The 26,752-nt window shown below is 49.8% G+C and overlaps 12 protein-coding genes across 12 annotated transcripts; all 12 read right to left on the bottom strand.

The window, feature by feature from the left end:
- Positions 1-309: 309 nt before the first annotated feature.
- Positions 310-978, bottom strand: TbgDal_VIII5740 (proteasome 26S non-ATPase subunit 9, putative; the record flags this gene model as incomplete). The annotated part of the gene is made up of 1 exon (XM_011777610.1): positions 310-978. The coding sequence occupies one exon, from the start codon at positions 976-978 to the stop codon at positions 310-312; it is 669 nt and encodes a 222-aa protein (XP_011775912.1).
- Positions 979-1,367: 389 nt separating this feature from the next.
- On the bottom strand, positions 1,368-2,789 carry TbgDal_VIII5730 (protein kinase, putative; the record flags this gene model as incomplete). The annotated part of the gene is made up of 1 exon (XM_011777609.1): positions 1,368-2,789. One exon carries the CDS (start codon positions 2,787-2,789, stop codon positions 1,368-1,370), a length of 1,422 nt encoding a protein of 473 aa, XP_011775911.1.
- Positions 2,790-3,297: 508 nt separating this feature from the next.
- On the bottom strand, positions 3,298-4,854 carry TbgDal_VIII5720 (hypothetical protein, conserved; the record flags this gene model as incomplete). The annotated part of the gene is made up of 1 exon (XM_011777608.1): positions 3,298-4,854. The coding sequence occupies one exon, from the start codon at positions 4,852-4,854 to the stop codon at positions 3,298-3,300; it is 1,557 nt and encodes a 518-aa protein (XP_011775910.1).
- A 2,275-nt stretch (positions 4,855-7,129) lies between these two features.
- On the bottom strand, positions 7,130-9,883 carry TbgDal_VIII5710 (recombination initiation protein NBS1, putative; the record flags this gene model as incomplete). The annotated part of the gene is made up of 1 exon (XM_011777607.1): positions 7,130-9,883. The coding sequence occupies one exon, from the start codon at positions 9,881-9,883 to the stop codon at positions 7,130-7,132; it is 2,754 nt and encodes a 917-aa protein (XP_011775909.1).
- A 961-nt stretch (positions 9,884-10,844) lies between these two features.
- Positions 10,845-12,041, bottom strand: TbgDal_VIII5700 (hypothetical protein, conserved; the record flags this gene model as incomplete). Its single annotated transcript, XM_011777606.1, has 1 exon — positions 10,845-12,041. One exon carries the CDS (start codon positions 12,039-12,041, stop codon positions 10,845-10,847), a length of 1,197 nt encoding a protein of 398 aa, XP_011775908.1.
- Positions 12,042-12,288: 247 nt separating this feature from the next.
- Positions 12,289-13,395, bottom strand: TbgDal_VIII5690 (hypothetical protein, conserved; the record flags this gene model as incomplete). Its single annotated transcript, XM_011777605.1, has 1 exon — positions 12,289-13,395. The coding sequence occupies one exon, from the start codon at positions 13,393-13,395 to the stop codon at positions 12,289-12,291; it is 1,107 nt and encodes a 368-aa protein (XP_011775907.1).
- A 535-nt stretch (positions 13,396-13,930) lies between these two features.
- On the bottom strand, positions 13,931-15,754 carry TbgDal_VIII5680 (hypothetical protein, conserved; the record flags this gene model as incomplete). Its single annotated transcript, XM_011777604.1, has 1 exon — positions 13,931-15,754. One exon carries the CDS (start codon positions 15,752-15,754, stop codon positions 13,931-13,933), a length of 1,824 nt encoding a protein of 607 aa, XP_011775906.1.
- A 678-nt stretch (positions 15,755-16,432) lies between these two features.
- TbgDal_VIII5670 (hypothetical protein, conserved) lies at positions 16,433-16,957 on the bottom strand (the record flags this gene model as incomplete). Its single annotated transcript, XM_011777603.1, has 1 exon — positions 16,433-16,957. One exon carries the CDS (start codon positions 16,955-16,957, stop codon positions 16,433-16,435), a length of 525 nt encoding a protein of 174 aa, XP_011775905.1.
- A 399-nt stretch (positions 16,958-17,356) lies between these two features.
- TbgDal_VIII5660 (hypothetical protein, conserved) lies at positions 17,357-18,013 on the bottom strand (the record flags this gene model as incomplete). Its single annotated transcript, XM_011777602.1, has 1 exon — positions 17,357-18,013. One exon carries the CDS (start codon positions 18,011-18,013, stop codon positions 17,357-17,359), a length of 657 nt encoding a protein of 218 aa, XP_011775904.1.
- A 332-nt stretch (positions 18,014-18,345) lies between these two features.
- On the bottom strand, positions 18,346-21,093 carry TbgDal_VIII5650 (hypothetical protein, conserved; the record flags this gene model as incomplete). Its single annotated transcript, XM_011777601.1, has 1 exon — positions 18,346-21,093. The coding sequence occupies one exon, from the start codon at positions 21,091-21,093 to the stop codon at positions 18,346-18,348; it is 2,748 nt and encodes a 915-aa protein (XP_011775903.1).
- Positions 21,094-22,096: 1,003 nt separating this feature from the next.
- On the bottom strand, positions 22,097-23,098 carry TbgDal_VIII5640 (hypothetical protein, conserved; the record flags this gene model as incomplete). The annotated part of the gene is made up of 1 exon (XM_011777600.1): positions 22,097-23,098. One exon carries the CDS (start codon positions 23,096-23,098, stop codon positions 22,097-22,099), a length of 1,002 nt encoding a protein of 333 aa, XP_011775902.1.
- A 1,140-nt stretch (positions 23,099-24,238) lies between these two features.
- On the bottom strand, positions 24,239-25,411 carry TbgDal_VIII5630 (dihydroorotase, putative; the record flags this gene model as incomplete). Its single annotated transcript, XM_011777599.1, has 1 exon — positions 24,239-25,411. One exon carries the CDS (start codon positions 25,409-25,411, stop codon positions 24,239-24,241), a length of 1,173 nt encoding a protein of 390 aa, XP_011775901.1.
- Positions 25,412-26,752: the final 1,341 nt, after the last annotated feature.

The following is a 26,752-nucleotide window of genomic DNA, read 5'->3' as shown; positions in this document are numbered from 1 at the left end:
GAAACATACAGAAACTTGGTGCAAAATTAAACTTCCGAGGGGAAGGGAGAGAGTAGCGGCAACTCCAAAAACAGGGAGTCTGCGCGAAGTTCAACTGCATCTACATTAATAGTCTGCGTTTTTGACGCATCTGGTTGCGCCGCAGCCCCCCTTCCCCGACCCCCGCAAAGCTAGCATGTGTGGAAGCAGCGACACCCCGCGATGAGAGCATACACCCCATCACTGCACACCCGAGACACGACATCTTATCGCATGCAGACAAGCGCATCATCACTTGCGAAAACCGCCACGATCGCACACGGGTATGCGCTAATTCAATTTCATTGGCTCAAATGTGCATCCTAAAAGACCCTCACCCCTCCATCTCTGTGGAACGATAAAAAGCTCTCGTGCCCCACCACAGTCATCATCACTGGGAGAACGTACCCACACTCGCAACATCTGCCCCTCATAACTCGATGTAACTCGCGCCATTTCGCCGAAACCTCCTTCCAACACCTTTTCCGCATCTACGTCACCGTACTGGACTATGAGGTGACCACATATAAGGCCTCCTTCCTCAGCTGGGCTGCCAGTCGCGACGTCTACCACACGCACGAATGGCTCTTTGCTGGACATCACCTGCTTTAGTTCGTCCCGCCTTCGTTGATCGTCCTCCGATTTCTTCTTCATTTTGTCCCGCTGCATCTGCTCCTCCGCCTCCCCGCGGCATTCCTCATGCAGCTGCGAAAGCTTCTCGTGAATGGTAGCCTCGATAGACTTAAGATCATTGTGCCCGCAGTTTACAGTATGCCGTGCACGACGTACGGCGTAGAGGTCGCAATCATCACGCGGGAACCCCTCGCTGTCCACAAGACTGCCGCGAAGCCCTACTGGTGTGGAGTTGAGGAATGTCATGGCTTCCTCGATATCCCTCATTATGGATCGCCGTTTGTTGTCCAACTGTAGCAGCTCTTCCTTGAGTAAAGTTCCAGACATTCTTCACAGAACCCAGGGGCTGCCTACTATCTCTCACAAGACTCCTAATTATAAAATGTTTGTCGGTGGGAAGAAGAAGAGGAACAGGCGAAGAAGGCCCTAGACTACCACCAAAAAGCGTCCCCACTTTGCAACTCCGTCAGACGTGCGGAGACATCAAATAACACGTTGGTAGTTCACCGACAGAGGAGGGAAAGAAAACCAAGCCCGCGAGATATACTGTACGTGTAGCGAGCACAAAAGCAAAAACAAAAGGCAATGAAGGCCTGCAACAAAATGGGGATCTTCCTACACCATTCCCTTGCTTTCCCCTCTTCAGTCTTGGGTACCACACCACAGTCAGTTAGACAGACGAACCCACAACCCTTCACCTCTTCGTGACTCTCCCTCTATAGGCGGTAGACGCTCTTCAACACAGACCCATACTTTAGCTGCATTTCCCTGGACTTCGCTGCCTCCGCGTCTGTGAGACCGCGACAGTAAGGAAGCTGCTTGTGGTAATACAGCATCTCCTTCAGCTTCGCCGTTACGTGCATGGTGTGCGCCAGCGCCTCGCCGCCGTGACAAGCCGTTGACTGCTGTTCAGGGGGAACCAACAACGACTCCACACTAGGCACTGGTAATGAAAATGGCCCACTGAGCTCCTCACCAACACAAAGTTCATCGAAACTTATGTCCTGTGTGTAGAGCATAGGCAGTGGTAGGAGTGTACCATCCTGGAAGAAGAGGTGAGTCCCGGCCCCGTCCAACGCCTCTATCGAATTCGCGGGAGCGTTGGTGAGGCCCTTTGCTGTTAAGTGCGGCTGAACCTCATCCCTGCTGTCCGTGCTGTGATCATCCCCACCTCCACCATCAGAAGACGTCCTTTCCACGAATGTTGCGCTCGAATCCGTGTAGTCGCGCATACGTTGCGGGTCTATTGAAGCTTTCTTAGCAAGCACCTCATCTATAACGGCTTTAAGCTGCTCCTGCGTACCAATATTCTCCGGTAGTACAAAGGGGTCGTTAAGCATTGTCGTGGCTGTCGGGCGAGCGTTGTGATCCTTTGTCAGTAACCTTTTGAGAAAAAGTGTCATTTGTGGCGACCACCGTTCCTTGTCCTGGAGCGAGGGTGGATCCATCTTCGGAATCATAAACAAGGCACGCGCTGGGTGAGTGTCAATATACGGTGGTGCGCCCTCCGCCATTTCAATCAACGTAATACCTAAACTCCACAGATCAGCTTTCTCGTCATAATCGAGCTCCAAAATGGCCTCCGGCGCCATCCACAATAACGTGCCCACAAATGTGTTACGACGCGAGAGGGAGTGGGACAACTCTGTGCTTACACCAAAATCAGCGAGTTTCACTCCACCATCACGCGTCAGCAAAATGTTACCGCCCTTGATGTCTCGGTGTATCTTTCGATTTGCGTGGAGGTATTGCAGCCCAAGCAACACTTGACGGCAAACATAGGCAATCAGTGGTTCTGGCAAGGGGTGCCGCAACACCTTATAAACCATATCAATGGATCCACCTTCACAGTACTCCATTACAATCCATAACTTACTAAGAGACTTGTGAGCACCATAGTAGTGCACAATGTTCGGGTGCCTACAACGCTTTAATATGCTAATCTCCCGCTGCACGAAGTCCCGCTCATCTTTGTCAACCAACAAGACGAGCTTGATGGCAGTGATTTCCTGCGTATGACGGTTCCGTGCCTTTATAACAGATCCATAGTTCCCTACACCAATGGGGCCCAACTCTTCGTACAACTCCTCCGGGTCGGTGTCCGATATAAAGAGATCTTCAAACCCCTCGTCACTCATGCTTTCCACGAGCCTTCGTTGGGCACAGGTTTGATGTGTATTTACTTTCACCCCTGTCCCGATGTACAGTCGCGGGAAGAGGAGGAGAGGTACGTCGCTGGGGGCCGACTATTAGAGACTTATGCGGTCATTGTCGGCACAGAAGTGTTGGGAAGGGAAGAAGAAGGATCGTAGCAATATAAATCAAGATCAAAAACGGAGACACAAAGGTTCAACACAACATATCATTCTGTGCAACCGAATACGAATAGCAATCATTTCTCATGACGCCGCACGTAAAGAAGCACACACCCTTTCATTTGCTCACACAAAACGGGAAAACAATGTTGTTTATCGTTGACTACCCAATCAAAGGGGTTCTCCCGCTGCGGTTACAGCTACTCACAAAGGTAAATCAGCTCTTTACCTCCTGTGGTGCTAACATGCCGCCCACGACTACAAATCAGACACCTAACGCAACGAAGGCACCATCCCGGAATTACGTCCCGTTGATGGAGCTCAACTCAACTCAGCCCTCGCGCGCTCGCTTCAGAGTCTGCATCTGCTTTTCCGCCCCCATATTGTCATATCGACAGCTCCAGAAAGCATCAGGAAGAGTGAAGCTCACACACACCATGCGCTTCTTGGGTGCCACGTCCCGCACCACATGAACCAACTCCAGATTCTCTTTTCTCAGCTCGAAAGAAAGCCAACGTGTCACCTGTCTTACTGCGTCACCGGTGAAATCCTCCACATTCTTTGAGAAACAGTAAACATGAAAGAGCACCCGTTTGTCGGGGTTCTCCTTTGACTCCCGCACCTTCATTCCAGGTTCTGGAATCCATGGCCTCTTCGCGAAGACGTCAAGAAATTCCACAGCTATGGCGGGCAAATTCATTGTTACATGCCGTCTGCCGCACCGAGAGCTGTTGGCTATGACATCGTTGTAAAGGATTGTGTTCATGAACTCACGCCCGTCTATGTTGAAAATATGAAAGGAGTCCTTTCGTATGTGATTTATATCCGCGTTAATGCGCAGGTACTCGGCCGCTACAGGGTTGAGATCATTTGCGTAAACAGTGACGCCGGCGGATGCGGCAGGAACAGCAAAGGGACCAACACCCGCCATAACGTCATAGAGAACATCACCTCTTTGCATGAGTTCTACAATGCGTGTGTGCTCGTGGCTCAGACGTGAATTCCAGTACACGCGATCATATGGAACACGAAAGGTGCAGCCGTGTTGCCGGACAGTAGCTAGAAGCAATTGTTGTTGTTGTTGTTGAGCTTCCTCTTCCTCAGCGTTAGTCCTTGGATTGTGGTCGCCGCTCCCTGCTACGCCGACGTTTCCCCCTCCGCCTCGGTGAGTGCCACTGTCACCTTTACTGTTCCCACCGCAGTGGCGATGGGCTACGATTTCCATCTTGAACTCGCGGAACACACTGGATATTGAGTTAACCTTATTCACGACAACACTTACCGTTGGATTGCAGCTGAGGATAACAGCACCAATTGCCATTTTGTACGGCAGATGCTCGGCCGATAGGTTCACATGGGCGATGTGCCCAATTTGTTCGAATCCACTTAATGCCGTAATGCCTGGAGGAAGCAACATTTGCAACAACTCGGGCATGGTGAAGTTCTTAGAGGTCACATCCACGGTGTGTGTGGTAAGTGCAACTTGAAGAGGTTCGGCTCGGGACTCTGCACCCTGTGATACGAGCACTAACTTGTCACGCAGAACTGCGGGAAGCGACACATCATCTGCCCTCATCCATACAAGAGTGCACGATGATGAAAGCTGGGGGATACTGATGGGCGAAAGGAAAGTTGGGTCAAGAAGCAATTTTCTGCACGCCTGCGCATCACCAGCCGCCGTGTCTGCCGCAGCTCCATTCACTACATTTTTTACCCCGCGCATGCTAAACAAGCAGCCCCGTAGGACCTTCAACACATCACCCACTATATGAATGGGGCGCACCAGCAGTGACGCAACCTCAATGGACTGCAGCAACCGTGGACATTCCATTGGCTCACTGACAGTACTGTTCCCGGTATCTTGACCAATGGTTGCTGCCTCTTCCATGGCACAGCTTCAACAACGTACGAAATGCCCGTGGCTGGACGTTGGGGACAAAACAACACCAAGGAAGAGGGAAACACGAAAGAAAAAAAGACGCAAGTGGAAGAAAGAATGGAAAAAGATTAAATAAGCTTCGTTTGTTTCTAACAAGAGTAAACACTCCCTCAGTGATATTGCAGAAGTATAAGCTAGTTTTTACACTATCGCTTTCCAGGCACAGAAGGGCAAGGTGGAAGCAGCACTACCAGCAATAAGAAGAAGGATTAGGGGGAAGTCAAGGGGATCATCAATTTGCCCCCTCTCTTCGTGAAAAAGGATCTCCCTCGTTTCCTCCTTCCGCTTCCTGGTTTACGGCTTTTCCAACCTTTTACTTCTTCACTCCCTCCACCTTAGATATGATCCACTGGCTGTTTTCATTTCTCACTTTTTCGCAGTTTATGGTGCCGAGTCCACACAACCCTCATATAAACCCCTATATTTTCTTTTCCATCCCTTTTTTTTTTTTCAATTCTCTCCACTTCTCTTTTTGTCTCTACATATTCCTCCTCCTGTTCTTCCGCCTTTTGATCCATTGACCGAATCTCCTTTAACACAGACGGGGGTGCGTCCCTTATCACCTCGCTTTTAATGGGATTTCAGTAGTAAGAGGATGTGACAGCTACTTCCCGGTGTGCACAAGAGATATGCCCCCCCTCCTTCTCTCCTTCATTCCCCCCTTTTTGGAGTAACGCAACAACGACAACAGAATTCCACTCACGCAGCCCCCCCAAAAAAAAAAAGAAAACATACACACGTAAGCACGTGGCCACACTCATACGCACTAGAAAAATATTATGTGCTAGATGCCGAACTGCGTGATGGGGAGGGTGGAACAAAGAAATATATATATATATATATATATTTCCGCTTTAAACGTGCATAAAGAGTGGAGGAGGGTACGCATGGCCGAGAGAAGAGAAGTAAAACACGAAGAACACTAACAACAAAATGACACCCTCGTGAGGTTTTTGTATGTCGTGTAACTTCCCCCACCTGTCCTCCGGGAGGTAGGAGAAACGCATATACGGGGTTTGCATTTAGGTGTCACGACACAAGTAAATAAACAAGCATACATATACATCCTTATATATAATAATAATAATAATATATATATATATATATATTTTTTTTTTAAATGGCAGAATGCCCTGCACCATCTCTCCCATTCCCCCCAGGTGGTAGTGAACAGTGAATGTATGTGGTGTAACACCCCGACAGGTAAAAAAAGCAGCGACGAGGAAAGGAATGGGGCACGAAGCGATGTAATGAGAAAACATTTGAAAACACACCAGCTTTTGCTCTTCTCACCTAAAAAAAAAACAAAAAGAATCGATGTAATAGTGCTGGGCCTGAGGAATGCGGTTCCGCATAACATCCCGATCAGCAAAGAAGGTGAGGGGGTTAAAGAGTATATGCATAAATGCAACAGACATACCCTGGAAAGAAAAAAAAAACGCGGAGAACGGGGGGAAGTTTTAACAAACAAAACGATGATAAATAATGCGAGCGAGAGCAATATAAATAGGATGGAGGAATGAAGTCACTGCTTGCATGCGTTACTGCACCCCACTCTCTTGTGCCCACGCTGCTCCCCCCCCCCTGTTTTTTCTCCTCTTTCCCAACCCTGGACCCTAACGGTAAAGGCACAAACTCAACCTGTTAATTATGAAAATAAAATAAAAGAAAACAGCACCACAAAATCAGTATTTCATTGGTACATGTATGCACTAACAATGGTAAAACAACGCTGAGTAACCCAACACACACACACACACACACACACACACACACACACACACACACAGTGCTCCCGAAAGTTTTTAAGGTTCCCTTCTTCACACTCTCTATTTTTCTCCTCCGCATGCCGGTCGGCTTCTTCACGCCGTGCAAAGCCACACCTTCTCTCTTCCCCTCCCTCTAAATAAAGAACACTGCGACCGCACGCTCATGGACTGCCAGCGTTATTGAGGATCATAACAACAATAGACAACAACAGAGCCGTTAAAACACACACACACAGGAACATGAGGGGCTCCAGCATGTTCACCCCCCTCCTCCCCTCGCGTCAGTCATTGCCACGCGCATATGAAAGGGAGGAATGCAAAAATAAAAAAAACGCGGCACGAATGCATACTAAAACCTTCTTATAAATCCACGACGGGCGTATCGTGATTCGCCCACCGCCGCCACTTTCGGATGTGATACACTTTGCTAGTGTATCACATCCGGTAGTTGGGTATTAGACGACCAATGGTCGGACACTAAGAACCTCACGTAGCTGGTTCATCCACGGGGGAATCTCTGCTTTCACAGATTCGTATGCTCCTTTAATTCGTCGACGAAGGAGGAGTGACTTCTGTCGCACTTGATTCGTAACAGTCCGCGTACTCTCTGTGCTTTGAGCCGGTGGTATGCTTGTTTCCACGCGCTGGATGTAAGTAAGAAACTTGATGAGTGACTCGGCGCCAATCTCCAACTTTTTCTTGCTCTCTGCGTCCAGGTATCCCTGTTTCATTATCAACTTGCAGATTGTATCCACCTCAGTATTTAAAGGCGTGAGGACCTTTCGCAAGAACTCCTCGCAACGTTTTCGGATGGTGACATCCTGCTGTTGAGCAAGGAGCGCAGCGCTTGCTCCATTACTTGACGATACACTAGACGAAAACAATCCTGCGTAGCGCTCTCCACGGCCACCGTCTGCCTTCTGAGCACTACTTCCCCTGCTTCCAGCACCACGCCTACTGCTTCCCGTACCGCTGTTGTACCGCTGGAATAGTGGGGAGAAGCTGCGGAGTGGGGAGGCTGGTAGGCGCGCGCTTTTCGTTTCCCGTACCTTGTCCTTTGCCACAGTTCTATGCCAGTGGGTAAGAAGTTGTCGCTTCGCATGTCTACCAGACGACTCACAGCGTGCTGTGTGACAGAAGGTGACATCAAAAATGCTCGTGCCCCCCAATGTGCTGTGACTCCCTAACTCGTCACATGGGAATAGTTTGGTTAAGGCTTGCCTTGGTGCCAACCTGCGCGAAGCTGACTGTCCAACTACAGATCGTTTTGTCAGTGGGCTCACACTTCTCATCGATCTCGAAGGCGTGGATCGGGGTTGCGATGGCTGTCCGTCCTCACTGCCATGCTTTTCGGTGGAGACATGCGGTTTGGCTCCCACAGAAGAAGGGGTGGCAGATGTAAGAAAAGAGGATTGTCTTGACATTTTGTACGCCGACATCCGCGCGCGCGAGGAGGAAATTCTACCCCCCTCAGTCTTCCAAAGTTGTTCCGCGGTATGAACAACAACGGCCCCTTGTTTTTCCCAAGATGGGCACAATCCCTCTGGAGATTTATCTCGGTATTGCCCTTGCGACCTCGCACTACTACTGTCAACACTGGCTGCTCTAACCTGCGACCCCTCCTCCGACGCGCGGCTCGCAGACGGTTTACGCTTGTGCTTTTTCCTTGATGTTGGGGTGACCTCTGAGGTACCACCACCACCACCGAAACTACTTGTACTTTTGGACAAACACGCATTTCCATCATTCTCCCCTTCTCCCCCGAGTCTATTAACGTCAACTACCCTAAGAATATTTCCCTCCAACTCCTGCAGCACCCGGACTCCGGTACTCTTAGCTGCCCCGTCACTCACTGATGAGGCCCTTCGAGGCGGAGGTGACACTGTAAAGCGTGGAGGCTTTTCATCTCCTTCCGCTGCCATTACCACCGGGTCGGCGGACGCTCCTCGACATGGAAGAGTTCCTACATGATTATTGCTCGTTCTGCCGTGAGATGGGGCGCGCACCATAGGTGAAGGGGAACGGAATGTGTCCCTTTCCGAACGCGCGAGATAAGGTGCAGAGGGCCTACCGTTGATCTCCAGTGGATTTCCTGTGAAGGCCGCCCGCATGATGTTTTTTTCTGGTATAATAACGAATCCATTTTCATAAAGGGAAACATACACCGATGTTTTTGGGTCCTCGCCCAGTGCTGAGGCGCGGCGGTTTCCACCGTTAGTTTCCTCAGACTCGGGAGTTCCATTTCTTTCTGGTTTCGTTAGTGCCACCCGCTTTACCTTGAAAAACATATCATCACCAGCAACTATGACTGAAGTACTGTCTGGGTCAAGTGACTGCCACTCTGAAGGGCACTCCCCAGGTTGGTGCGCCACCACCGCGCCGCAGTGTTTTAATAGCACCTCATATTTTTCCATGATTTCTACGTCCGGAAACACAAAGGTGTAACTTCGTAGTAGTTTATTGGGGAGTGGTTTCGAAAGGAGAAACTCGTGTATATCGTAGAATACCTTAGGAGGTCGCATATACTCCGTTACTTGAAAACTGGTATCACCGGGTTGTGCAGCTGTGGGTTGCGGTAACTCCTCCATTCCCCTCGCACAGTCCTCCGACAACGCATTTTCCAAAGACTGAAGGTATTTCACCGTCGTGATATGATACCCTCGTTGTTGTGCAAGAAGGGTTTCTGGAGTCACAGTGTAACCATTGTGTGTAATGTACAGGAACGCAGTACAGCAAAGGCGCATGTCGAAGAAATCAAGCAGCAGCGGAGCGGGTTCCTGCACAATTAGAGCTCCCAGGAGCAGGGCCACATTGCGCAGTGCCTTACGCTCATCATGAAGCAGTTGCGAAGATTCCACAAGCACAATCCTGACAGACACTACACGTGCAGTAACTTTTTTCCCAAACTTGATACTATCTTCGGTGTAAATATATCTACAGTTGCCGCGTCCGACGTGTTCATCGTTTACAAGGGTGCCATGCTTAGAATTGTCTTGCAAACTGACCTCTGCTGTGAGTACTGATGGATCAGTCAGTGCTCGAGATTGCATGACGCCTACTTGAATATTCGCGTGGTGTCGTGATATTGATGGATCGCCTGTGGGTAACAAAATATGACATTCCTTCCTCCCCACGGTGTATGCGGCATCGGGAAGGAGAAGGTAACGATGCAACTCACCGGCCCCGTGGTTCACTTCAATAATGTGCATAACCCTCGTGGAGCTAACGAAGACCCCCCCCCAAAAAAAAAACAGAAAAAAATGATGGAAAAAAAAAACAGTACAAAAAGAATGTTTTTTCCCCCCTCGTGAAGGAGAAACACACAGACACACACACACACACACACATACAAAAAAAAAAGGAACGCAAATAAACAAACTCCTACATCCAAAAATTTTTTTCTCCGACCGTGTTTTTTCTCTTGACTATTAAGTAAAGATGACGGTGATAATGATCAGCGTGTGAAGTTTCCGATACTAATAAATCTTCGCAGCGCTGATGTGGCACCTTTCCGCTTTACAAAAATAAGTAGATACGCGTGGAATCATTTCCTCGTCTTCATTTGCTGCTCAACGCCACCATCAACTGTAACTGAGGTTCCATAAAGTCCACCTTCTGCCTTCCCCCTTCGCTCCCCATTTCTTGAGATTAAAAAACAAAAATTATAACCACCCAAGTGACTTTTCCTGCTGTTTTTCTTTCCCACTTCTTGTGCAAGCACCGAAAGAAACTCCTTACTCCTTTGCACACCTCCAAAGCTTACCTCTTTTCACCATATTTGAAACCACACCCTCAAAGCTTGTTGATGTATTCTCATGTACATTCCTACATCTTTTCTTCACTTTTTTTCTTAGGTAACAACTGATGTTGTTACTGTGTCAAAGAAAAAAAAAAAGAAAAGAATGCAGAATGGGAGAAAAACAATGATAGTAATAACAGCAATGGTGGTAGCAAAAGGAAAGATAGCGGGAACGGAGTTGCGTTAATTTAGTCAGAGTCCAGACATGCGAATTCCCCAATGGACCGCTACTATGGGGGTGTGAAAGCAAAGGGTAGATATCAGAAGGAAAGTTTAGCAACCTACGTGAGAAACGACTTCACACCTCCCCTTTCCAATCATACGCACGACATCACCAACAACCCTCAATAAGAATTTCGCGGGGAGCAGGATCACGCTGCGCCTATTAATACCAAATCTTCCAAGGATGGGTAAGACATCTCCTGTAGAAGGGCATCCGCCAACTGCATGTACTTCAGTGATTGGAGATAAACCATCTCGAATGCAAGTCGCTTCCTCGTCAGCTCCAGAAGCAAGCGGTCCACTTTATTTAAATACACGCCATCGTTGGTAGCTCCACCTACATCTTCATTTCGTGTGGTTAGCTCCCACATCAGAAGTCGCATAAATGTTGCCTTCTCCGTTTTAGTTGTAAGTCCTTTCATCAAGGTGCTTTTCCACCCCGACCCCGACCCCCGCACCGCTGCCATGCTGCACCGCTGATTTATTAGGGTTTGTAACTGAAGGGCATCAAAAACACTCTCCAGATTAGAGCGGCCCCAGCACTTGTGTGTTATCTGTGTGCCCACTCCTGCACTTAACGCGGGGAACCATTCCACAATGAGACGTGACACCTCCCCCTTGAAAAGTCGTTCGCCGCTGTGCGCCAACTCAGGTAAAACATCACCATGAAATACTCCTAGTACCGCCGGTTCCCGTCGAGTGGCACCGTCCGAGGTGATCGACCCGCTACTGAGTAGAATAAGCATGGATTGCAGACTGGCGCGGCGTAGGGCCTCCTGTTCTGTATGTGCATAACCACCCTTCACGGCGGCCAAAAGACGAGGACAGAACCGGGCAGCGTCATCCATCACCTCATCCGGATGATACAGGATTGATTCCCCTGCCGTGTTGTCGCCTCTGCCAATCGCCCTCCAGGTGGTCTTTGCAAAAGTCGTTGATAGATCGGTTGCGTCACGAAGTGTACCTCGGGGGAATGCTGCGGATAGAAAGAGAAATAGCTGGACATTGTGATGCTCCCGGTCAGAGAGATGTGTGAATGAAGAAACTCCGAGCGGCTCGCGGCACAAATGGCAATAGGAAGTATTAGTATCCAAGAAAATATGTTTGTTTGGACATTCAAATATACGATTTCCTACCAAACTCTGGTTGGAGTGAAGTGAAAAGGCGCTCCGGCACATCGTACTGCTTCCGCGCAACCCCAAACGCAAGTTACTCAGCGTCCCTCCCGGTTCCTGCCGAGAAGATGATGTAGCAGCAACACTGGCGGCCCTTTGTGCCAGCGAAGAGAGAAATGTATCTCCCTTCACCTTTTTGGAGAGTGACGGGGGGCTCCACCGGTACATCATCGCATTTCGTTATCAATCTCACACGGACACGATCCAATGGCTGATAATAAAGGAGACTAAAATAAAAGGAAGGAAAGCTTACCCGTGGCACGCGTTGGCGTGAACGTTACTGTACACAGATATGAATAGTGAGACACGCAACCCCAGTGGAGAAGTTATGGGATGTTACACGTGTAAACTTACAAGCCCCGTGGTTCTGTTTCATCCGTTCACCACGGCCTGCTGCAGCGGCGTTTTGCCCCACATCCTACAGCAAATTCATTGCTGCAAGTTCATCCACAGTGGGTCTCCCCATCAAATCATACACATATTGTACCTTATGCATGTATTCCATTGACTGCAAGAAGATCATCTCAAACGCCATACGCCGTAGCGCAAGATCCGCCATGTGTTTTGTTAATTCATCTACCTCGTCACGTACCTCCACGGAAAGCAGCTCCCACAGCAGTTGCCGCACGAAAAAGGCTTTCTTCTCCTTACTTTCGTACGGTTGCCAGCCATAGTAAGCCTTTATTCGTTGCAACCTTAAGGCATCATACATCCTTTCGCCGTTACTACGACCCCAGCACTTCTGTGTGAAGTTTGTCATCATCCCCGCAGAGATGGGGGGAAACACCTGCGTAACGAGGCGCGAGATACGCAACTTCCACATACGTTCTCCACTGTACCAAAATCCAAGTGGGCTGCGACCCTGAAGCACGTGCGACAGGGCCTGTTGTGGTGGGTGCGTCAGATGGAAAAGAAGCGCCTCCAACTCAGCGCGACGCAGCGCGTCGTCCATGACATGCAAGTGGTCCCACGTTGTGTGCCTTGTCGCGTAGTTGTGCACCGTCGGAGCGGTGGCGAGACAGGAACGAAGAACCTCCTCACTTGACCATCGACGCCCATGAGCTGCGTAGAGAAACAGAAAATACTGTAGATTAGTGTGATCACGGTCGCCAATATGGACACCCATTGTCGCACCTAGTGGTTCTTGGCAGAGATGGCACCAGCCAGTCTTGAGATCCAGCCATGCCTGCTTGTTGTTACCTTCAAAAACATCGAAAGAGCGTGACGTCATTGGCATGTAACTATCGGCTGAGGTTCCTCTTGAGAGGAGACGACAGTGAGCATCCAGTGACCCGACACGTTTCTTGCCGCTTGTTGAAGTGCTGGTTAGTGTAGAGGCGCTGACGAGCTGGCGCAGAGAAGCTATTCCCGCTGAAGAGGACAGTAAAGTGTTGGTAGGCTGGAGCGTGGAAGATGTCGACGGGAGAGGTGTTAATCTCCCTGGTAGTTTCGTACTCGCTGCGAATGATTTGCTCCGTGTCGCGACACCTACATTATGCAGAAGTGCCGGCGGTCCGCGGTGCATAAAACCTCTTCCTTCCCTTTTCCTGTACTACCTTTCTCCTTGGTGGAGGAACCACTTTCCAGTAAAGTACGTTACAGCGTGAGAAAATGAAAGAACGGACAAAAAGATGAGAGGTTTCACGCATGAATTTCCACAAGTGGGGCACCGTGCCACGGTAAAACACACATTGGGCATAACCGCACGTCATCCCCCTCGAATTCTTTCCGTGCAAGGCGAACACGCGCACCACAAACGCATCTAGCGTTTTCACCATGAATCTGTGAGGGCCACCAAAAGTGACGGGACTTCCCAATACCATGCGTGACCAATATTACTGTGAAAAGAAAAAAGGTCAAAAAAGGAGTTGCGGCTACATATGTGTATCTTCCGTAACGGCCAACCGTGCTGGGGAAGCTCCAGTAATTCACCTTTCCCCCAGTTTCACAACCGAATCAACTCAACTCAAAAGCAAAACAAGAAATGACGAACTTCACAATCGGCAACAAGTGACCCCACTGCTCGGAAATCACCTATTCACGTGTTCTCCCCAGCGGTACTAAACGACACGGCCCTCATTTCTCCCAAAGCTGGCCGCCTCCGTCAGCGAATCAACAAGCGTGTTCACGTCACGCTGACTCACAGACGGTGCGGAGCAGCTTTTACCCCCACCAACAGCACCCACAAAACCTACACAAATATGTAACCGGCGTTGTAATCGCACGAGCCCCAAAAATGGACGAATTCCCTCTCCAAAGTTGCTTGACACCCGCTGCGCTTTCAACAGTTCATCCCAGCGCCACATAAGCGCCTCTGTCTCCTCGTCGGCAAGCAAGAGCCAACGGAACAACACCATTCCAAAACACGAGGCATGAACGGAGCAGTCGAAGCGTCCATCAGCGCGTATCCGTTGCTGAAGGTGGTACATGGCAGCCTGGTGGTCTCTCACCCGCTTAGAAACGTAAGTGTCGTCCATTTGGTGGAGGATCAGCGACAGGCGGATGATTTCATTGGCGTACACGTGCTGTGGTTCCAGTCGCAACTGGAGCATCTGAGACATTTGCTGTGCGCGAGAGGAAGCACACCATGCATTTACGGATGATTCGGTTGATCTGTTCAAATGACGCAAGGCAGCATCGACCTTAGCCACATTTGAGACATAAAGAAGAGCGGTGGATGAGGCACTAGCTGCAGTCGGCAAAAATGACGAGGACACACCAAAGTGAACGGAGTCAGCGAGGGTGGCGGCTTGATTAAATGAATGCATGTATTCTTCCCACACGGTATCTTTTGTCATTACGACTTCGGCTTTCTTTTCCATGCTTGAGGCTACGGTTGTGTCTCGTGGCACGGTTACACTAGCGGCGCCTGCCGCAAGTGCGAGACCGGAGTGACTGGCGTCAATGTGAAACCACAACTTAAGCTTCTGACACAACTCAGCCATCTCTTGAAGTGGATCAACCGACGCAGCCACGTGCGAACCGAATACGCCACAGACCAGCAACGGGTAAAACCCATGAGAAACATCCTCCGCCAATGCCGCCTTCAGCATATCAACTTGCATCGGGTAGTTGTGCACTTTTGGTGAATAAACTGTTTGAAGTGTCCGCACGTGTTGGACGCCAGTGCACCGTGCGGCTTGAAGAAGCAGCTTGTCAGACTGGTCACTGCAGTACAGCACCAGTCGTTGCGACATACGACTCTCATCGTCGGGACAGCTAAACCGTGAGCTCAAGTAACGTGCGCGGGCTTGGGCCTTAGCGGTTTTCATGAGCACAATGAGACTTTCAAGCGAACTACTGTGCATAATGCCACCACCACCTCCAGAATCCGCATCCCCCGACGAAACATGATGACGAACATTTGACAAATCGGAAGAACATTTCGGCACAACTAGCACATTGCATTTGCACTGATTGCCTCTCCCGCCGTTGGGTACAGCTTGATGGCACGAACGCCACGTAAACCGCGATGGAAGCAAAAACATCCTGGCAACACGGTCTGCAACGTCCCTCTCGAGCTCGTTTATTAACTGCATGTCAGTATCTTGTGAGATAGTACTGCCCCATCTTGTCCCCCGCATCAAGGCCGTAACAAGCGAGGCGTGCAACTCTGCAGTATCAGACTCGCTGTCAAGAAGGTAGTCCCTTGCGGCTGCATTCCGTATCACCTCGGCCGCATGCACGTATTGGGTTTGATGCCAATCCTCTGCCGCACTTTGAGTTTGCACCGATGAACCCCTACTCGCAGTGTGTTGGTCGGTTGGTGTCGTTTCCGCTGAAGCATGGTCGCCAGCGAGAAATATTAGATTGTTGATAAATCGTGTACTATGATCTAAAAGATGCTGCAATGCCCCGCACAATTTCACTGTATGCCGTAACATCCGATACCTAGCGCAACACACTCCTGCCCCTTTTTGAGTTATTAGTATCGCCGAATTGTCCCTTTACAGGCTTCGCCGAGTGCTAGCGCCCACTGAGGACTCGCTCGTTGTCATTTTAAACGTGGAGGTTATCAGAGAGAGAGAGGAAAAATAAAGGCCGGAAAGTGTTTTGCCAACGGGTACGAGAGGAATTGAGTTGTAAATCGGGGAGCATTTGGGATCCATCCGTATTTTTCTCCAGTTTATTTTATTCTTTTCTTCAACGTGAAGTAGTGAAATGGAAGGTATCGCATACGTGCGTACTCAGCACAGTCACCAATGTCATCCCCCCCACACACACACAAATACACCTCCGGTGCACCTTCAAAAAAAGTGGGAAAGATAAGAACATTGGTCATCAGTGGAAAGACCACAGAAAATGAATATCTCCGAACATGGCATGATGGCGTTACGCGCAACCCCCTTCAAAAACGTTAGGTCCTTTAATATTAACCGATTTGCAAAATGAGTAGTTCCCCTCTGAGAGGGGTATGGTGAGAAATGGAAACAAGTGAGCAAAATGATGCATATTTAGATCCCCTTCGGCCGCACGTGCGTTCTCTGCAGTGCCTCCGTTGATCATAATCTCAATCCCACGATCTCACGTTTCCACTGGTATAGTTTCTGCCACCAACATACTCACTTGTCACTGTCTGTGTCACTACCGCTACTGCTCTCCAATTTAACCAGCGTGTTTTTCCGTGGTTTCCCACGAGGGTGGTTCAGTTCACCCCGCACAATTTTTGTCCGTGCTTGCCGCGCCTGCTCGTCGTCCTCGCGGCGGTCGTATGGGTCAAAACCGTCACCCGACATTTCAATTCCAACGGACTTGTGTAAGTCCTCCAGGGAAGGGGGCGGCCAATATTTGGACTTTTCGACAATAAAAAACATGGGATCGTTTGGAATGGGGTCAAACGCCGCACTTCCCGTCTGTCGGGTCCTCCCGTTGCCGCTACTTCGCCCCCTCGCCCCCTCTTCCCCATTCTCACGAGTGCTGTCACCACTTCTTCTATCTTCGTGGTCGCTGATGAGGCGGCTGATGTCTGTCTGTTGTTTTTGCACTTCACTCTTGGCGGGCATACGCACCGTTGAGAAGCGCAGCCCCTCGACCGCCTTGTTTGTCATGCGGATCCGCTGTTTCTTTGCTTGCTTCTTCTCTACCATCTTTGCACCACTGTCACTACAACTGCTTGTACAAGATCTCCTGTTTGCAAACGTACTCTACTCCTTCTGCCCCAATAATATACGGGAGAAAACTACAGTTGTCCTTACGCTTTGCCAATTTGCTCCACGCGGTGCCTCCGCGGGGTTCCCGTTTTTTTTTTTTGGCTAACTAGCAATTTCCAGTGGTTCCTGCTCCGGCGTGTCAGAGCAGTGATTCCAGTAACAATACAACAGCAAAAAGACAGAGAAAACAAAAATGACTCCACCAACTAACAAATACTGCTTTAGCGTCAAAAAAATTTTTTTAAAAGTGCACAGAAGATGGACGCACGTCAGATTTGTCATCTTTGCCGTGCCGGTGCCTCCGCGTCGTTAAAAAAAAAACTTCCCTCACTGCCTTCAGGAGTTCAAGTATAACACCAGCACCACAATAATCAAAGCAGCCACGTAGTCGGTGGAAATGTTCAACTGCATGCTGTGGTAGGTCGATGCGTCTCGGGCATCCTCCATGCATTTCTTCACGAAGGTTGGCGCTCCAGTAGAGATAGAAGCGTACTTCTGATATAAAATTTCGTTGGTTCGCTCCAATGTTGCGTGCACCAACTGTGGTGCAATCGCGGAGAGGATCAGAAACATTGGGAACAGAACGAGGTGGGAAAGCAGCATGGCCGCGCGCCACGCCACGGCGTCGGCAGGCGATTTAGCGGCCAGTGCCTCAAGCCACTCCTGCTCCATCTTGGATTTGTTGGTGAGTTCTGTCATGAGCACTGGGATCATATTTCGGCGGCTGGGAAACAGAAGAAACGTGGAAAAATAGTGAACCACCGTCAGCGTGAATAGTGGCACTATATTAAGTGACTCCAGTAGGGAGAAATGCCGTGCGTGACAAACATCATACTTACGTGGTTGGTCAGCTATAAAGACGTTGTGGCCGACGAGCAGGTTGCCTAAAAACTCGCCACCGTTTCGTGGATACTGCGAGAAGAGTCGCCTCAACGCTGCAGGGAAAGGCCCTCGCGAACTGGCTGACCTCAGCAATGTACTGGGCGATATCATGCCTATTTCTTCACAGTGGTACGTGTATGCGAGTATATGTGTGAAACCCAAGAGAAAAAATGAAATGAAATGAGAAATGCGGCCATGGTAGCCACCTCCTGGGAGTATGAGTACAATGCTTCACTACCTATTGTTTCGCTTGTGCGCCACTAACAGCGTCATGTGCCCCAAACGGAACCCACTTTGGCACGCCGCAACCAGCTTCCGTCAGGCGGAGACGTGCCGTTGCTTGCTCAACCTCAACCTCAACCTCAACCTCAAGCCACACCCGGCAGCTCAACCCTGTGCTAAAATCGGCGATTCTCTTCCCCTCAGCACACAACTCTGCATTATCACTCCGACGTTAGAGCTTGAGCGCGCTGCTGTAGCAATCTGCCAAGTCGCCCGTGCACCTGCCTCGCAGTTAAAATCGTTAAGACACTGAGGGGCATCCTAGTGATATTCCCCTCTCTTCCAAAGACACCACTCCTTTGGTCTTTCGGGTGATCATTAACACCAGCAGGCGCGTAACCGCACAGTAAGCTACGCGTCCGAATGACAAGACATTCCAGCAAAGACTCTTCCTTCCCAGGTGCCAACAACATGCGCGGAAAACTATAGTTTACCACCACACTAATCGGGCAGTGGCTCCTGCTTTCACCCTCACTGTGGTCGTGGGCAATGGTTACCATCCAGTCGTATGCTACAAGCAAATCAGCATTACCTTGTTGGAATTCCTCCCACTGACACGTACACCGAACCCGGTCGCTCTGTGATTGAAGTAGAGAAAACAAATGGGAAAACACCGCCTCCTGTTCCTTCCTCGAAGAGACCATGACAATTAGGCGTCCCACCATCGACGATGCGTGGTGTGAAGATGAAGCGTCCGCTACATTGCCTGCTGCACCATCGGCAGCACCAGTGCCATGAGGCGGCGAAAAGTGGCGTGTGACGATGTCGGCAAGCCGATCAAGTTTGGCCCCTTCCACACCCTCATAAGATTGCCTCGATTGCCTGTAGTCGGTGGGTTCATCTACATGTACGACCTCTATTATGTGTTGAACGGCGAGCCACACGGTATCATCCCGCTGGCGGTAACGATTTATCACATTCGGCGTATCATTAAGAACTGTCTCCCGCAGCCATGTGTCTACTTCGTCAAGCATGCGAGAAGCCGAAACAATAAACTGACAATCTACGTCAACGGCGTTCGAGAAAGAAACCCACCACGAAGGGAGGAGGGAAGCCTGGGAGTTTGGTTGCGCCACGCGATCTGCATCACTGATACACACAACACGAATACACTCGAATGGCAGCATTTCAGCCTGCCCACGCACCTCCTGCAGCGCATCTGCAAAGGACTGGTGCGTTGCGAGGAGTATAGGCACGTGCTGCTGTAAGCAATGCGGGACTTCCTCCACGTCGTCAAGAACGGACTGGCGTACCGGCAGCTGTGCCGGCTCTGGTGGCGTTGAAGAAGGTAGTGGTGGTGCTGCCGAGTGAGGTGCATCATCTCCTTTTTGTTGGTCACTTGGTTTCCGGGTACCCTCAGCCACGTTTGAGTGAGACGAGTGGGGACGGGGTGGATCCCGCTTATGTGTGCCACGACGACCTCCGTTACGCTCATGGCTGTCTGACCTTAGGCTTCTGCTGCGGTAGCGGCGGCGAGATCTCTCCCTTCTTCCCCTTCCGCTGTGGCTGCGTCTCCTCCGCTTCCGGTCCTCAGAACAATCACGATATCTCTGCTTTCGCCCCTCCACCTCGCGTCCCGTTACCGACCTGCTGCTTCCGCGGTGACGGTCCCGACGGTGGTGGTGGTGGCGATGACGCTGCCTTAGACTTCGGCTACGGCTGCGGTAACGGTGTCCCCGACGGTGGTGACAATCGTCCGAGAGCTCACGCAGTCTCTTGTGCCCTCGGTGGTCAGATTCACGCAAACTCTCCTGTCTCTCCCGAGCCTCCTCTTCAAGTACCCGGGGCTCCTGACGGTCCTCTGGTTCCTGTGGTACGGGTTGTTGTTGTGGCAGTAAGTCCAATGGAGGCTGCACGGGATGATCGAGTAAGGCACGAACGGGCCTGCGGGGCGGATGTGCGAACAGCACGGGCAGTTTCACCAGTTGGGCCGTGCCGCGGCGGAAGGTGAGGGGTACAAATGCCTCAGCAGTGAAAACATACTGAAGCCATCGGTTGCACCGTTGCAGCTCGCGGAAGCTGCTGAGAAGTACTATGGCCCGTGGGGCCAACGGGGGAAATGTTTGACTCTTTTCTGATTCCTCCTTAACCTCTTGCTGCTGTTCCTCCTTTTTCAAAGATTCCTTCAGTGTATCACATTCTCTTGCTAGTGTGAGGGCGGCCGTCGCTATGAGTCCCGCAGTTTTCTTCCCCGTTCCATGTGGTGCGACGCTTACCGTGTGGTGGCCAAGTAGCATCGATGTTAACGTCACCTGCTGCAATGCTGTCAGGACCAACCTATCCTCCCCCTCCCCATCATCGCCGCCTGCAGCCATGCATTCAACCCTTTCTTCTTCACTACACTGCTTTCCTTCTTGCTCCCCCGTAGCACCATTAAGCACGATTTCTCGCAGCTCTCGCAGGTCTGGTTCGTCCGTTTTTTGAGATGTGTGGAACGACTTAACAACACTCCCCGTACGAAACTTCTTGCGCAATGACTGCAACAACTGCTCGCGCAGACGTTTCAGAGCCACTGGCGGTAGTTGTAAGTCCTCCAAACGCAGGCACGGGGGCGGTGGCACTCTCGCCGAGCACTCAATAGCATTTAGCGTGCAAAACTGAGAAACGAACCCCGAGGAAAGAAGATTTTTCGTCATGTACGGTGTTGGGATCCACGAACTCCTGGAGGTGGGTGCGATGGCTGCGGAAGCCTCCTTCTCGTAATCGCTATCGTCGCCCTCGGGCTTACCGTAAGCATTCGCGTCTTCATCTGGGCGCGCGCAGTACACGGTATCGGCATCAGTTGTCCGGGAATACGTCCGGTTGGATGAAGCCTCAATGACAAGTTCCCAAAGTGACTTTTTCTCCGTAACAGTCTTTTCCACCACACAGTCGCTCGCTGGAACAAATACTGGGAAAACAAAATCCATGTACCGCGCGCTGGCAAGGGACACGGCTCGGTACAACACGCTAGCGCTGCGGTACAACTACAAGCAGAATTTTCCAACCGCAAAGCAGCAGAGAGCCTACATATGCGCGAAAGTTGAAAGGGGAAGAAAAGGAGGAAAAGCGTATTTGTGTGGTTGGTGAAGTATTCCGCTAACATGAGGGGGGGGGAGCAACGCACTCAATCAACAGTAGCGGTAAAACGCTAGTAATCACCTTCGAAAAATCCTCCACGCCTTCGGTAAATGAGTTAAAGACGGAATGGTGTAAATAATGAAAAAAAGTCACAAAACGAATGATGATAACTCGTTAACCCCTTCTACTTCTTATATAACACAGGTTTCGGAATGAGCATATTCCGATTCAGGGGAGAGGACACACGTCAGCTGCACGCTTCCCTTCGTTTTCCTTTTACTAATACAGGAATTCGTGCAAATGCCTGATCTCTTCTCGCGTGCCGGATTCCTCAGATTCTCCGTCACACCAACAACATACACCGTAAGTCCGCTACTGTGTGTACGATAAAATAACACGAACCAGGATTGTGGGTCCAGCCTAATGGGAAGCAAGACAAGAAAGTTAAATGAACACAAAAGGAAACCGGCAAAATGTCTCTCCTACCATACCCAACCGCTCCCTCCTCCCGACCCTCGGGAAATACTACTGCAGGTAGAGGAAAATGCTTTTGTGCCCTTTTGGGTGTCTGTGCGTTTTTTTTTTCTGAGTAGGTGCAATGGACTATGGGGGGCATACTGTTCCCGAAGGCCGCTGACTCAGCGTGCATTCTTTCAATTGAAATGCTCGTTTTCTCTTCATCGTTTTTTTCTTCCTCCGTTATATATATATATATATATATATATATATATATTTCATGTATTCGCCACGTATTCTCCCATTATAACGTCATGCGAAATACAATCGACCACCGCACTGTCAGAGCACTTTTCAACAGGTACATGTACGTGCGGAAGCGAACGGAACATTCACTTATTCAGGTGATCGTTGGAGGCATGGATGAGTGTCACTCTGCCGCAGTAACTTCCCATTATCCAGTGGCGTGCGGTGACGCCGACTGATAACTTCCAGCGTTTCGTCCGCAATCTTCTCGACGGGTTTGGTCGCAACGCTAACTTCTCCACGTTCAGGATACTCCAGTAAGGTAAAGAGAAGAGCTGAATCATCCAGCGGTCCATCATTGAATACAGCAGCGTTGAGTATTTTGGTCGTGATGTCGTCAAAGGGCACACCCACAAGGCTCATATCCTCCAGAACCTGGAGAGACAGACGGAGGGCATAGGGGTTTCGTTCACCGCAAATGCGCAGGATGTTTGCTATGTCGTTAAAAATGTTCGTATCAAAGGATGAGGCACCGATATCCCTAATGAACTTCTGGCACGCCTCCATTTGCTTCTGCACTTCTACCAGTTTCACTTTCTGATTGTCCAGATAGTCCTGCTTGAAAGCGGAAAGACCGCGTTTAAGGTCGTCTTTGATATGAAAGTTGTTTAACTCGTGAAACTTGAACTCCTCGTTCTTCACACGCACCGGGAGCATCACCTCTTCGTAGAACGTCACCAACTCACGAACACTCTTCCACACGTTTGTCTTAAACTTCTCCTTTGCCCCAGCAACAGGGGGTATCGTGCGGCTTGGAGGGGCCACGGCTGATGTAGAGACGCTTTTCCCCATTTTTGCAACCCTTACCTCAGCTGCGATCTTTGTCACATCCTCGGAGCCGATTGTAGCGATAAGAGGGGCAAAGCGGGAACGGGCGAGATCCATCTTTGCGAAGAGGCATTCCGCGGGTCTGCATGAGTTCTCGAGTAGTGCCGGTGGGACGTTGAATGCCCGTGCGACATCCTCGTTTGTTGCAGCTGCTCCCAAAGGTGCAAAAGACTTCACAGGGGGAACATTGCGGACGACAGCTGGTGAGGCCACCAGACGAAGCTGCCGGAGGCTAACGCCGACGGCGGGTGGGAAACGACGCATATGCAATGATACGTAAGAAGGAGGGCTGATGTTAAATAACTAAGATGATGTTGAATATCCTTTTTCCTTCAGTGTAAGGTAGTACAGTCAATGTCTACAGCACCTACACTCTCTGAAGGTTGTGTTCATATTGAATGGGGAGAAAATAAAAACTAGACGTTATGAATTTATTCGCCGGCAGCACATTGCCACAACATACAGAACCATCTCGCCAATATTAAACATATGTACGCGCGTCATCATGTGATTCAAAATGTCAGCTGTAAAAAAAAAAACATTAAACATAATTGAAAAATAAAGCGTAGAGGGTGCCTAATACGCCTGCATGTGGTGAAAAATTCCCAACATTTCAGTTGTTGTTTCATGGGCAGTAATTCAGTTTGCTTCCCAAACTTGAACAATAAAATGACACGTCTCCCTGTGTCTACCTTTTTCTCCCCCCGTTTGAGCTATCCTTTCCGAGTCTCCACTGTTTAGTTGACAACCGGTGCAACGTTTCATTCACCATTATTTCGCCGTGTTAACATGCGAATCCGTGCAGGCGCTGCAGGAAAAGCGCTCATTAAATGTTTCACCATCTGGTTGAATGTGGCTGTGTACCAAAACACAATACACAGTCATAACGAGTGACAGCAAACTCACAGCCATCCGCCTACCACCACGCCCCTTATCGCACAAAATGTACTCAAGGAATAATGTTCACTAAGATGTTCACTGGCATCTACGGTACCGGGAAGTGGTCATTTTGCAACCCGGGCAAGAACACATTCAGTGGGACCTTGGCTGTATCCACATACACACCTCGCACTAAGTCATTCCTGGTTTACCATTCCTTAAACGCCCATTTTCGGTGCGCTTCCCATGATGGTAGAAAGTTAAATAAATGACAAAAAAAAAAAACTTAATCGATCGTCCCCCTCGCCGACCAAAAGCGATCTCAGCGCGAAGTGAGCACGTGCCTGCGCGCTTACGTCTGTCTGAAAAAGGGTTAATCCTTCACAACGCTCAGCTTCTCCATTCAAATGCTAAAACAAAATGAAACATCGCCCTTGCCCTCTCCTTCAAAAACAAATGCACCTAACACAAATATGTTCCCTTCACCAACAACCTCCCCGCTCCTGCTGAACCGATCAGGCGCATTTACATTACTTTCCCCACAAGCTTCCAGTTTGCATACGGTGACCACTTGCACTTGGAATGTAGCTGTGATTCCTCTACAACCCATTCCACACTTGTGTCAAATGTCCGCTTCTTCTCTTCCGTCACATCCAAACCGAATATTCGATTTGGGTTTGTATGCATGAGCCGCACAATGTCCTCCACCATCAACTTACGCTCTTGCAAGGCCTTTGGCATGGATGTTGTTGGGTGCGGCCACCGTCCGGCGCACACTGTCAGCAGGAGTGGCACGACCAGCTCAATAGACGGCATTCCACTCGGCGGGTTCGACTCATCACTTTTGTCTTGCAGCGTGTGTGGCGCGTGATCGGTGGCGATACAATCTACCGTTCCGTCTAACACCGCCTCCCACAGCTGCTCCACGTCGCTCCACTGCCGCACAGGCGGATTCACCTTCACCCGGCTTCCACAACCGCAATAGTCACCCTCCGTTAGAAATAAGTGGTGCGGCGTCACCTCCGCTGTAATACGCGGAACACCTTTTTTGCCGGTAGCACTCGCAGCCCGCGCCCGCCGCAAGCACTCAACACCGCCGGCGGTCGACAAGTGTGCAATATGTAACTGTGTGGAATAGCGACCCGCAAGCTCAATTGCTTGGGATATTGATGCAACCTCCGACTCGGCGGGCCGCCGCCTGGAGTGGGAAGCCGGTCCCGTGTACGCATGGGCCGCGGAAGCCGCCTCATTGTGCTCGGCATGCTCACAGTGCGCTACAAGTGGAATTCCAAGTCTTCCGCACAGTGCAAACGCTGCCTCAACGACCTCTCCACTGCTCTTCATGTTACCAGTGGAATTGTCCAAGTATAATTTGAGGCCTGCACAACGCCTCCGCAACTCAGCGTGTTGCGGTTGCGTCCACATCAACTCCAGTTGCTCTATATGTTCGTGTGCCGTAGCACCAAAGAAGAACCGCATGTCACATCGTGACTTAACTCTACTGGCGCGTAGCACCTTGTCCGCGAAAGCTTCAATTGTCTGCGTAGGCGGCTGGGTATTGGGCATATCACACACTACATTAATGCCACCAGCGTATGCGGCAGCGGCTTCGCTCTGCATATCGCCCTTGTATTCAAGACCAGGCTCGCGAAAGTGCACATGGCAGTCGATCAACGCGGGCAGTTCAACGCGCGCCATAATGTATAATGTGCTCTTAGATTCCCCACGGACTACTTTTATTATTACCGATATTGATACTGTACGCAGTAAAATGTATATAAATGATGCTTCTTTTTCTTTTTTCCCCCTGCTTCGCCTTCCCTTGTCAGATGCTACCGGAACTTTTTTGGACTAGAAACACCTAAGAAGAAGGTATAAGAAGAGGAGAAAATCATAGACAGGGATGCGCCGCATCATGAAAACTGTCAACTGTTAGGTCATCCGCGGCATGCCGCGGACCGAAGAGTCCGAAGTAAATTTCTTTTCTGATTCATATGGTTCCCGTTTTCGCAAATGCCCTCGATATGCTTCATGCAGCTCACAGGCCAAGCACAGGCTTGCAATCCCGTGAGGGTTCCAGAGAGGAACGAAGACGCACCAAGAGGCAGCGGAACACATTAAGCCAAAACTTTCATATTATTTCATCCTTCGCTGTTTACCCTACTTACTCAAAGATTTAATTTGCGCCCCTTTTCTGCAATGCGACTGCATCCACAAAAGTTTATACGAAGAATACAGGCACATTCCGACGGCACTCGCCCAGAGACATCAACTCATTAATATAAATGGAGAACTTGTGAAGGAATGAAGGGGCGAAGAAGTAAGCCACCATGAAGGAATCAACGGAAGCAACATCACATTCTGCAACGCTTCTTCCATCCAGTAAATCAGTGGCCTTCCTGCGGCACATCCCAAAGCACCGCGATTGTAACAAACACGCAAATGTACCCCCCTTCTCTCTATGGAGAGGAAGCAATAACAGAAAAAACAAAAAGGAATAGGAGCTCCTCCCCTCAAATCATTAAAAAAAAAAAATTAGCCCGCCTCCACGCCGCCTAACTTACCTTCCTTTTTCACCACCATTAACTCTCACGTAGCATGGCAGCCCCACACTTCCCTTTTGCACGAGGTTATAAAAAAAAATATGTGTGTGTGTAGTGAGGCTGCCGATGGGTAATGATGGGAAATATTTTGACAAATAATGGATTGGGAAAGAGATAAAGCACGGGCCGAAATAGCGAGGCATGAGGCCGATAAAGTAAAGTGAAGAACTGAGTAGCAACAAGGGAAGAGGCCGCACCTTCAGGAAATCCTCGTTCACAACGAACAACTCTCCCATACCTTTTCCCTTTGCCTCTCTATTTTCCCATGCTTCCACTCTATGTTCCCAATACCTTTAAAATTCAAAGTATTTTGTCTCCAAGTGAGAGAGGTTCTCTCCTCCTCCCTGAAAGGAAAAGATACAAAAGAAAAGCAATTCGAATGCAAAAACAAATCTGACGAAGGGAGCACAACAAGCAGAGAAGGTAAGTACAACAA

The sequence above is a fragment of the Trypanosoma brucei genome, chromosome 8 (assembly GCF_000210295.1).
Source record: "Trypanosoma brucei gambiense DAL972 chromosome 8, complete sequence".
Taxonomy (NCBI): Eukaryota; Euglenozoa; class Kinetoplastea; order Trypanosomatida; family Trypanosomatidae; genus Trypanosoma; species Trypanosoma brucei.
Note: the sequence above shows the minus strand (reverse complement) of the source record. Positions and strands in the feature narration are given on the sequence as shown.